The sequence below is a fragment of the Choristoneura fumiferana genome, chromosome 24 (genome assembly GCF_025370935.1).
Source record: "Choristoneura fumiferana chromosome 24, NRCan_CFum_1, whole genome shotgun sequence".
Lineage (NCBI taxonomy): Eukaryota > Metazoa > Arthropoda > Insecta > Lepidoptera > Tortricidae > Choristoneura > Choristoneura fumiferana.
Window position 1 is genome coordinate 6,138,366 of NC_133495.1, and position 12,140 is coordinate 6,150,505.

The 12,140-nt window shown below is 38.2% G+C and overlaps 1 protein-coding gene across 1 annotated transcript in view; it reads right to left on the minus strand.

The window, feature by feature from the left end:
* Positions 1 to 1,843: 1,843 nt before the first annotated feature.
* Positions 1,844 to 12,140, minus strand: part of Gmppa (GDP-mannose pyrophosphorylase A) — a 12,316-nt gene continuing 2,019 nt past the window's right edge. The window contains exons 3-8 of the mRNA XM_074106818.1: positions 11,201 to 11,369; positions 10,571 to 10,782; positions 9,305 to 9,401; positions 8,009 to 8,171; positions 5,739 to 5,882; positions 1,844 to 5,184 (exon numbers count right to left, since the gene is read on the minus strand). Coding sequence (XP_073962919.1) covers positions 5,084 to 5,184; positions 5,739 to 5,882; positions 8,009 to 8,171; positions 9,305 to 9,401; positions 10,571 to 10,782; positions 11,201 to 11,369 — 886 coding nt within the window. The 3' untranslated portion in view covers positions 1,844 to 5,083. The remainder of the gene's footprint in view (positions 5,185 to 5,738; positions 5,883 to 8,008; positions 8,172 to 9,304; positions 9,402 to 10,570; positions 10,783 to 11,200; positions 11,370 to 12,140) is intronic.

Sequence of the window (12,140 nt, forward strand, 5' to 3'; positions counted from 1 at the left end):
CATAATAAATCATCATCATCATCATCATGTACATAAGACGTCCACTGCTGGACATAGGCCTCTCCCAAGGCTCTCCACTCAGACCGGTCTTGTGCTTTCCGCATCCAACGCGATCCCGCGATATTAACCAAGTCGTCCTCCATTCTTCGAAAAAGGAGGAGGCTCGTTTGCGAAACGTTCATATTTTTGCACCATTGACCATCAGTCCCAAAGTATGCATTCATCATCATCGGTAATTCTGGGTAAACGTACTTGGGCATAGATCCCCATACTTCCCATACGGATCGGATCGGGAACTTCCACACCATTGAATTGCTTCGCAGGTTTGTGCAGGTTTCCTCACGATGTTTTCCTTCACCGCATAGCTCGGTAAAAATTCAATGTACCGAACTGAATTTCGAAAAACTAGAGGTACGAGCCGGGGTTTTTGACCCTCTGCTTGGAGGCGATCCAATACTAGGCCACCACGGCTGACTGCCACTTTAGTTCCGCAATTCTTCGGGCTATGTCGAACCTTAGTTCTACTGCGGATATCATCATTTCTAATTCTATCCCGCAGAGAAACCCCCAAGCATAGCTCTCTCCATAGCCCTCTGAGTGAATTTGAGTTTTCTCATGAGGCCCATCGTTAGCGCCCACGTCTCAGATCCGTATGTCATCACTGGCAACACACTGGTCAAAGACTTTTGACTTCCATAATAAATAACACTGAACAATGTCTTGATAATAATATATTTTACATTTTTGTCGCATCTACGATTCGGACTGCATAGGATGAGCACGAAATTTTCCACCTACTTTTAGAAATCGGTCCCCTTTCTATAAATGAATGGTACAGTTTCAGAAATATGTACCACGGTCTCCTATTCCGAAGTAATTAGGCCGTGGCATCATATTTTGAGTAGTAAAGATTTTATAAATTTGTTACACAGGTATCTAATCTATCTTGTTTACTATAGTTTTTTAAATTCAAATACCTGAACAAGAGGGCGGCCAAATCTTCCGCCCGTCAGTTTTTATTTTGTTTCATGAATCATCATGAAAAAAAAAAACGATGAGCCGAGCGGCATAATCATTCTGGTCGTACTGTACATTAAAACAGCGTCTGTGCTCATTTCATTTATTAAACCACAAAAAATATTTTCCTTACATAAGATATTAGATATACAGTTCATTATACAATTAGAAAAAAATGTGCGCTAGTATTATACAGATGTAGTGAATATTTAATCCTCCACCACCGTATTTTTAACCGACTTCAAAAAAGGAGGAGGTTCTTTCATTACGTACCTATTTATACAAAGTATTTGTACATTTAAATTCATGATCATACTTAAATACATATCAATCAAACACCCAAGACTCGAGAACAAGCATTTGTATTTGTCATGCTACTCAGTCAGCCTTATAGTGCCCAATAAGACAGCGTAATTTCAGCATTCGGAAGAACGATCGAGGACTTTAATTTATGAGCCATTGTGGCTCCATTTAAAAGTAAACGTCATATAGTGACATCGCACTAATTAAAAATAAAAATCGTAATGACTATTCCTTTGAAAAGGTTCCACGGTGCCTCATGAATTAGTTCTTGAGTGCAGCTAGTCGTGTGTTCCGAATTTTCACGATGGAACAAATTATTTTTACAACCATGTACATCGATTTTAATAACATATAAAAACTATAAAAATCCTTTAAAAAAAACCTGTACTCAGTAAAATCTTGCCCAGTTGTCTTGAAAAGTAAAAAGAAAAACTCCAAACAAGTGTACTCAAAATAAATTACAGTCAAGTGAAAAATATGCATTTTATTCATGTTAGACATAATGTTTGCATACACATTTACTTCTTTGGCCGTGTCGATATCTTTGCCCTTGACTGTACTTAGCTAAGAATAAAAAAAATACTATCATTACGTACCTATTTATACAAATATTTGTACATTTAGATTCATGATCTCTTTCTGTCTGTGTAAGATTAAAGTAGAAAGAGATGTTGAATGCGATTATATTTGCAGGAAGGATTGATTTTTAATAATTTACTTATAAGGGGGGCATAACGCAATTTAAACCATAATCTTGAATTAAAAACATTCTTAAACATAGACACATCTTTGGTGTTAACATCAAATATATAGTAAATTATGAAAAAAGGTATTGAAATTCTTACGAACAACTAATTATATAACTCTGTAGCCAATAATCTTTTTATTCTAATAATGATTTTTTCGATTATACAATATACTATCTACTTACGATAGGATAAATTCATAATTTTTCCGAAGGGAATGTTGGGGTAGTATTACTTTAAGTAATAACAATTAGGGTTTAATCGAAACAGCAGCGAAATTTCACGCTGATGGTTGGATCGCTGCCAATTACTAGCATATATGTACAGTCGAGTTCATAAACTTGTGAGCAAAAATTTGATCAAAAATATCTGAACACGCTTCTACGCCCGTTAACAATGGAGTCGTGTTCAGATATTTTAGATCAAAATTTGCTCTTTGCTTGACTGTACATAGACGACCGAGTAAGTGCTTTAACATTTTCTTATGACAGTTGCTACATCAGAATAAAAATAACAAAGTTTATTGTAATATGAAAGGTATACGGAAAGAACACATCTAATCATTTTTTTTATAATGCTATTACTTGGGTGGGTCAGTATAAAATTTTGTGCAGGTTAACTGGTCTATCCATTTTCTGCGGTTATTTGAGCGATATTATGAATTATTTACAGTCAGCTATATACCACAAATAATTATTGATTATAGGAATTGATGTCCTGTCCAGCATGCCCGTCCACCTGTGCTGGGCGAGACCTCCGAGACGCAACGGACAGGGCTATAAACACCGCTACTGGTCGCGGGTACTTTGAACGAGTCATCGACACGAGAAGAAGAAGATAGGAATCGAAAAAAGATGCTTATTATTTATGTAATATTTGTAAAAATGCATGGTTACAGAGAGGTAGCTTCATACAAATACAAATATTAACAGAGGATCTGCGCAAAATTTGATAACGACCCACTCACATCTCCTGTTCTGTAACATATAATCCAATTTAATGAGTTTACATAAAAATTTGGTAAGGAGATATCTGGCCTTATGTAATAACACAATGGATACTTTTTATCCCGATATTCCCGTGGGATTAGAATCCCAAAAAATTCAACCGGTTCGGTTCAGTAATATGAAATTTGGCATGGGTTTTTTCTATGCAACATTGATGAAGATCACGTTGTATTTTTTGGGAATTCCTTCGGGAATTTCGCGGGCGGTCACTGGCGCCACGAAATGGCCTCGTGCTCTATGTCATGCTAGCGCTAAGTACAGTCACCAGCACCAATATCTGACACCACAAAGCGTGCATAAATATCTGATATGACTTTATTTCTAGCTCCGTTAGGACGTGTCAGATATTTTTGCACGCTCCGCTGTGGCAGATATTACTGCAAGTGACTGTACTCTACTTGAAAGGTTTAGGCAATAAACTAAATTCCTGCTATAAATAAATTAATACTTAATATAAATTATTAATATAAATACATTACTGCTGTTATAAATAAATTATTTTCTTTCTTTCTTAAATTTAAACAAAATAACGTCAATTGGTGTCTTAAATATTGAAATTCCCCCATTAAACTATCTAAACATTTACAATTATGTATTGAAATACATTAGTCTAGTTTGTATTACAAGGATAGATATTTAAGTAAAATGTTAAAAAATCCTTTTTTTAAATCTAATATTTTAACTATGGTCTGTCCCATAATTCGACATACTAAAATGACGTTTCATGTGTTACCTGTTTTTTGCGTCTCATAAATAGTGATGTGCCGCAACCGGTTATCACCGAAAGATTTTGTAGGTACCTATGTATGTATGTCGTAAAATATTAAGATATGAACGGATCCGTGATGTACTAAAATTTAGGGCACTTAGGACATTCTAGAAAAGGTAAAATAGGTCTAATAAAAATGCGACCGTTTTCGAGATATTTCGACTTTTTATAGATGTTGATGTTTAAGTTTCAATTTCATTCTTTGGCCTCTGTGTATAGATATTTGTACGTATTTACAACCATACACTTGTCGGCTTTGCTAAGAGGTTGACGTTTCCGTTTTTTCCGAGGCGAAAGTATTTCTTCGCTGTGTCATCTATGCGACGAAGTACTTGGCTACTCAGACTCCATGTATAATCCAACAAAACTCAACAAAAACACGACCAAACAAAATTAACAAATAAAAAGTCTATCTCAACAAATTTAACAAATAACGTCAACAGCAACAATAACACGAGAAAACGCACTGATCACATCCGATGACAATACGAGTAAAGTATCGAAAATCGGTTGAATACCACTTGAATACGAAAAACATGAACAATGACGTTATGTGATATCTGAGGGCCTACTCCGGAATTCAAAGCTCGTACCGCAACGCCCCTCCCACTCCCGCAATAAATAGTAGTGTCAGAAGGACGGAACGACACGAACTTCGACTTTCGTAGTAGCCCTGCTGGCCCTAACTACGAAATGCAAAACTCCAACCCGTATGTTGCCGTCCCGCTGACGCTTATCTCATTTAACACGCGAGTGAAAGGGACGGTGCCATACGAACTTCGTTTTTCTAGTTTTGTAGTAGCCCCTCTGTATTATTTTTTACGTTGGCACTAAGTGATGAACACTGTATTTTTACCTGTGCTTAGATTTTATCACTTTATCGTAGAAGTGCATTTATATTAACAAAATGGAAAGTAGAATATTGTATGCTATAATGTTATTTTTGCTATCGTAAAATATACATTTTATCGGTTATTTACGAAACCGAAATCATGGAGCAGCACTGTTCCTTTTATGCTGGCCACATTATTTTTACTTTTGACATTTTAGACTGTCATTTTAGTATCTTCATTTCAGGAATAGACCATAGGCTTTAGTACACCAAATGTGACTATGTTTGGTGTTACAAAACCCTTGAGTGCCAAATCTGGCAGCTGAAGTTTGTTTTCAATTGGTTAATTACCGAAACCGTTCAAGTACCTATAAGAAGTCATCGTGGGAAAACAGTCTGTGCTTTATATTTATAGTATGATTTCGTGTTTGAAGCTGCGTGTGAGATGCTTGTGAGGCAGCACTATGGTGTTCAGGAGGATTGTCTCCGCCGGTACCACCACGCCCGCACCTGAGGACATTTTGGAAAAGTTCATTAGATGGATCATCATATCATTATCGATTTGCGATCTCCATTCGAGAAATAAATTCTTCTCTTCTGTCGCAGAAATATATTAATAACAAGCTTTTATTTAACTTGCCATGTATGTATGTATGTGCGGGTCAAATCCTGCAAGTTAGAATTCGACCAATGGTTGTTTTGACTACATTTGGCATACCGTAAGGTGGTACTTTGACCCATTGGAGGGTTACTTTGGCCCATATAAAAACCGCATAAAAACGTAAAATAGAACATAAAATAAAAACGCGATCGATCAGTTAACACCAACCACATGGCAGAGCCATAATTCTCAAAAAAAAAACTGACTATTCCCTGACTTTCCCTGACTACATTTCTAAATTTCCCTGACCAATCATGTACATTTCAAAGCAGGTTATAATTTTTAAAGTATAAAAATTATATCTGATGTTGTCCTAGAGCCAGTCGTAGGCTCGCCTGAATCCGCCCTTGTTGTCAGTGGTCCTAGATGGTCCCTCGGTTTAACTAAATAAAAGCTAGAATACCTAATATCGTAACGGACGGGTTGAGTCGTCCGTCCGCGTTGAAGAGCGACTTGTTGTCCATCTTAGCGAACGGCTTGTTGGGGTCGGGGTCGGACGGGGTGCCCTCCACGCGCGACCACTCCCCTACGGTCGCGTTCTGGCCCACTGCAGGCGAAGGGTTGAATTAGCATTTGGAAGAAAAATATTGTATTTTTCCTCATAAATACCTACTAAAAAACTAAGGCACACACAGACACGAAGAGAAGAAATTAAATTAAGGTGCCATTTTCTCAGTAGCCGTCACATTTTTTTAATAAAATGCATGGCCAAAAAGCCAGTTAATTCAAACATTCATACATCATCCATTCATTCGAATTCGTCCAGTCGTTTTGTCGTAAAAGAGTAACAAACACACACATACACACACACGCATATACACTCACAAACTATCACATTTTAAACTTTCTTTTGGTGTATTCTTCTGGCAATAATGGTATTTTCGAAAGAGACGGGTATTTTTGTGCAAATGTGGCCATAGCCACTGCTATGAGTTGTCATTTTCTTCACCGTCACTATACTTAGTTTTTTTTAGCATTAGAAAGAAGATAAGCGATCTTGACGTGTCTTTTTATTGAAAAACACTTTTGAAAAATAAGTCACGGCAAGGGCATGTGATCATTTACATTATTTTGGTATCATAAGTAATAGTTACTGTTTTTTTTAAAACGTTTTTCAATAACAAGACTCGTCAAGATTGTTTACCCTTTTTCTAATGCTAAAAAGAACGAAGTATACGAGTATGTTGAAGAAAATGACAACTTTACTGTACCTATGCCTTTTATAACGGGAGCAAAGGGAAAGAGAACATAAAGCATAATAATATAAGTTTTATGGTTTTTTGGAATCTTTTTGGTATTTTTATTTCAATTCCCAATTTTTACTTTTACGTCATCCCGTAAAACCTAAATTAAAAAACAAAACTGAAAATATAGATGCACAGAAAAAACAGAAAAATAAGACCATCACTGGGAATCGAACCCAGTCCTCGGTAATCCGTACGCGTGCTATACCGCTACACCACTGATGGTCAACGGTACCGACACGAATTTCCCCTATGCACCTCATAAAAAAAATACAAAAAGATTCCAAAAAACCAATCTTAATTTGATTGCTAATAACGATATCTCTTGTCCGGGTGAGCGGAATTAATATGCAAGAATATTTATTTTTATTTTATTTATTTATATAAATAATATTTATATATATAAATGTTATTGTAAGTATTTCCTTCCAAAATCGATGCCAGAGTCCAATTTTGACCATGATCATTTTGACCTTTTACACATTTTCAGGCCCGGCCATTTAGATATGCTACTATAAAATTTGTTTTACAGTGTTCAGTTTGACTTCGCTTGATCTAACCCCTCGATCCCCCTTCCTCGTTCGTACAGTCACCAGCACCAATATCTGACACAACAAGCGTGCATAAATATCTGATACGACTCTATTTCTAGGGCCGGAAGGACGTGTCAGATATTTTTGCACGCTCCGCTGTGGCAGATATTAATGCAGGTGACTGTACCTTAAAACTTAAAGCACTTTATTGTGTCCGTTCACTCACTTATAAAAGTTGCATAATCGATACTAATATTATAAATGCGAAAGTGTGTGTGTTTGTGTGTGGGCGTTTTCAGAAAAAGTTGTTGAAATGACTTTTTTTTAGATTTAGATGAAATTTCGTTCTCCTACTCAGAATCAGGAGCACTTTCGATTGTAATAAAAGAAAAAAAGTGTCCCAGGTTTTTCATATAATTTTGTGTTATCCATCCATTACACTACCGCCACAGAAACGTGTATGAAAACGGTAACGTAATGGAATAAAAAATCTTGGGACACTTTTTTTTCTCCTATTACAATCGAAAGTGCTCCTGATTCTGAGTAGGAAAACGAAATTTCATCCAAATCTGAAAAAAAAAACAATACCTCTCCTTGCAGTCGGGTAAAAAGTAATTTCATCAACTTTTTCTGAAAACGCCCGTGTATGTTTGTCCGTCTTTCACGCCGTAACGGAGCGACGGATCGACGTGATTTTTGGCATAGAGATAGTTTATGGACCCGAGAGTGACATAGGCTACTCTTTATCACGGAAAGTGCACAGTTCCCGAGGGAACAGCGCGCGATAACCGAATACCACGCGGGCGGAGGCGCGGGCAAAAGCTAGTACTAAAATAAACTGTGCCCTAATAATTGTTGTTGTTGTAGGTGAACTCAGGTCAGGTCAGTTTCTATACTTACCACAGCCGAATCATCGACATTAGCGGTCGGGTGGATGTAGACATCGGGCAATATGTTATTGTTGTGCTGCGACGGATGTGTCCTGTGCAGCTCGAGGTAATGCCTGTTGGCGTATATCGCCGAGCCAGGAGTCTTCACTTGCGACCACCAGTTGGTTATCTGTAAATATTTGATTACACTTTTAACCTTTTAACCGACACGGTCAAGTCTGAAAATCGTTCCATATGCACCACGAAATGACGACATTTTTTATTTTTATTTTTTATTTGACTGGATGGCAAACGAGCAAATGGGTCTCCTGATGGTAAGAGATCACCACCGCCCATAAACATCTGCAACACCAGGGGTATTGCAGACGCGTTGCCAACCTAGAGGCCTAAGATGGGATACCTCACGTGCCAGTAATTTCACCGGCTGTCTTACTCTCCACGCCGAAACACAACAGTGCAAGCACTGCTGCTTCACGGCAGGATTAGCGAGCAAGATGGTGGTAGCAATCCGGGCGGACCACTATGGCACTTTTTTCAGCTGTCGTGTTTTACCGACCGTGGCGGTCAAAGGGTTAAACAAGGTTAATAAAACCTCTTTCACACAAAACAATTTAATTGCCAGTCACATTTATTAATTGGGTTTCTGTGACATATTATGTAATTAGGACAGGCTCAGAAGCGTTTGCACGGCTGTATCTTGTGTGTTAGAGTTTCAACCGCTGTCAGTTTCCTGCTACAGTTAGCATAAAATTTTAACAAATTCAAATTGTACCTTGAGCACACTGTTTTGTTTTATAAAAAAAAACCGCTCGGAATCACTCAGCTTGAGTGGCTAGTAGAACTACCCTTATCGCAGTCACGAATGAGTGCCACTGGCATAGGAGTACGAATTCAGTTGACACACATAATAATAAGATATTTATTTAATAGTTTGCTTACAAATTCCACATAGGTACATAACAAATAATAAGTAAGTACAATCAAACTATCAAAAGGGAAAGCGACTCAGCTTATGCCTGCGCCTTGCTGAACAAAGTCCCTTGGCTAACAGACGCTGTTTTTCAGTCGCCCCCATAAACCATAACCCTAAAATGCTGTCACCGTCATAGGAATATAGTTATTTATGCAACTGTATCGTAATGGGGGTCCTTAAAACGCAAGTGTGAACAGATATCTGTATCGTAATGACCATTATGGTACAGCCGTGTTCATAATAGAATCCAATGTCGTAATATGGGTGACACACAGACGTGTCACTGGCACCGATTGTGTTAAACTCATGTTCACTGGTCGTGCGCCTACCTGCATGGCATACAGCTTGTTGGTACCGGCGAGGGGCGACAGCACGTCTTGCTCCCACGACATGTAGCCGGGATTGGGGCAGCTCTGACAGTTGCCGCTAGAACAACAAGACTACTATTAGAAAGAAGGAATATTGTACAACAAGAGCATAAAACGGGCCATTTTACCCAAGCCGTTCATATAGCCACCCGAGCCGGTGCGGCGAGGGTGGATAGATACGTCGAGGGGAAAATGGGTTTAATGCTCGAGTTTGACACTCTGCTTTTCACTTCGATTGCTAGGAAATTAAATAGCAACAGTGGAAACAATATTGTTCACTTATTATGTACCCTTTTATTTTTCAGGCATTACTATAATAATATATATAATTATATTTTTTTAGTTTTATTCATTTATTTTGATTGATTTGATTGATTTTTAGTTTTATATAAATAAAAAAATATTTAAAACAATGAGTAAAAACTTTTTTGTTTGTGGCTGTTGCCACCTTGGTTTTAGACGAAGATTTAACTTTATGCACTAGAGAATAGAAAGTCTTTTTATGTCGCCTAGATCCAGCATAAACACGAACTTTACGAGCATGAGAAGTGAAAAAATAATTATTCGTGTGATTTTACAAAACAAAGAAAAACGGAAAACGAGACAAATATTGTCACGAAATGGACCCAACTCAATCATGATGTCAGCCTGGCAGCCGATGCTGGTCTTCCGTTAGGGTGACAATATATACCGCCCCGGATAGTACTAACATGGAAATACCGACCCCGTGGCCGTGTTTTTCGGGTACACGCCCATAAAAACTCATGTCAGTTTGTATGTGTTCATGAAAAACAGTGTTGGCATTTCCATGTCGGTATTATCCGGGCCGGTAAATAGTTAGTCACCCAACTGTTAATATCCTAAAGCCTTATAGATTTAGTAAATACCTCAAAGTGGATTGTTTTTATTTAATAATCCGCAAACCAACAAACAGCCAAGCGAATTAGCTGGTTAAAGTGGCAATCGGCAAGCCATATAGCATGGAGAATAGATGGCTGTTGGTGCCGAAAACGTTTTCAAATGGACACTGCCAATCGGCAAGCGCAACGTAGGACGTCCACCAACGAGACGGATGGCCATCTCGTTGGTCAACATCCTACGCTATGACCTGCCTAAAGCCGCGAGTTCCCGGTGGATGCAAGCCTAGCCTTTGGAGGAGGCCTACGTCCAACAGTGGGCATTCTACGGCTGATATGATGTGCGAAGTCAGAGCGAGTCACTAGTTACCTGTAAAAGTCCTGTTCCTTCTTCTCGAACGCCGCCTGCATTGTGTTGAAGGCTCCAAGAGCGCACACATACACGCCGCAGTTGATCAGTGCCGACACATATGACGCGGGCTTCTCGACATAGTGTGTCACCGCTTTGGTACTTGGGTCTCGGACCATGCAGCCGTAGTGGACGGACTGCTGCCGGGTTGCTTCTGTGCCCATTATTGTTATCTGTTGAAATTTAACAATAGCTTAGCGCAAGGATTTTCAATTGTTTTTATACTGTTGTAGTTTATGAATGACTTATTATGTTACAAACACATTACATTTTTAAATTATTTAAGCAAATAATATTACACCCTCCCCCCTAACCCTAATAAAACAAGACTTTGTTGTTCCTCCTATATTAGGCAAAAATAATTCTGCATAGTTTACTCTTTAATCTGAAATAGGTTTGGCATATCAAAATAAAAAAAAAGTAAAGAAAAATTTAATGAAATTTTATTTTAGCAGTAAGTCATACAGCAATACTATTGTTTTCAAATATTGTAAATGGACTATTTATAAGGGACCATTTAATGTCCTTTCTTCCTCTTTACGGGTATTTTTTTACCACTGTGTATAAACACATCATTTCTGATCTACTCACCAAAGCATTAGTTCTCTCCGTATGGAAGTCCCATAGTTCCTTTAAAGGGAAGTCAGCGCACACATCCCCATTCAGTAGGAAGAAGGCAGCGGGGTTCCCAGCCCTAATTTGGTCCCGGAAGTGGTAAAGACCGCCTCCCGTGCCCAGTGGTGTGAACTCTTGAAGGTACCTAAAAAATATTGTTTTCAGCTTATGTGGTTTTTAAATATTTAGCACAAATAAACATATGGGCAGTCATTTGTATAATGAGTACAAAAGTTTGTGCCAGTCTAACATCCATACAACAAGCTTTGTTTAGTTTGGGACTAGATCAATTGATGTAAATATGGTATTTTAATATTTTTTATATGTTATTTATAAAGTAAACTTCATAATTCCAGGGGTGTAGGGGTCTGGTGCAGAACCATCCAAGCTAGTCCCATGTGGACACCTTGGTTTGACTCTGCCAACCTGACAAGAAAAGTGTTAGTATCTGCTTTCACGGTACGTTCCGGACACATCCCAACAAACAAATTCTTACACATGATGAGAGTTAAACCATCACCTCTGTGTGAGATTTGCCGGAAGGTAGATGACTTGTCCCATTTGTTGTTGGAATGTGCTCGAAACTCAGACTTGAGGAGAAGGGTACTTGGGGGTTTGGGCCCCATGCACAATGGCCAGGTCAATTGTTGGCTCAGAGCCAACATCTGACAAAGCCATTTGTTATTTACCAATTTTTTAATATGTCCCTTGCGATAACGAAAATGAGCGAGCACCCATGAGGCTGACATGATCACCTGGTGGTCAAAGCTCAAAAAAAAAAAAAACTTCACATACCTGTTATCAAAAGAGAAACCATTTTAAAGCTACCTTTACAAACAACAAAGTTAGAAAGGTTTGAAATTCAAGATTAGACAGAGAAAGACATACTTGCATGTGACATCACACGCAAGTAGTG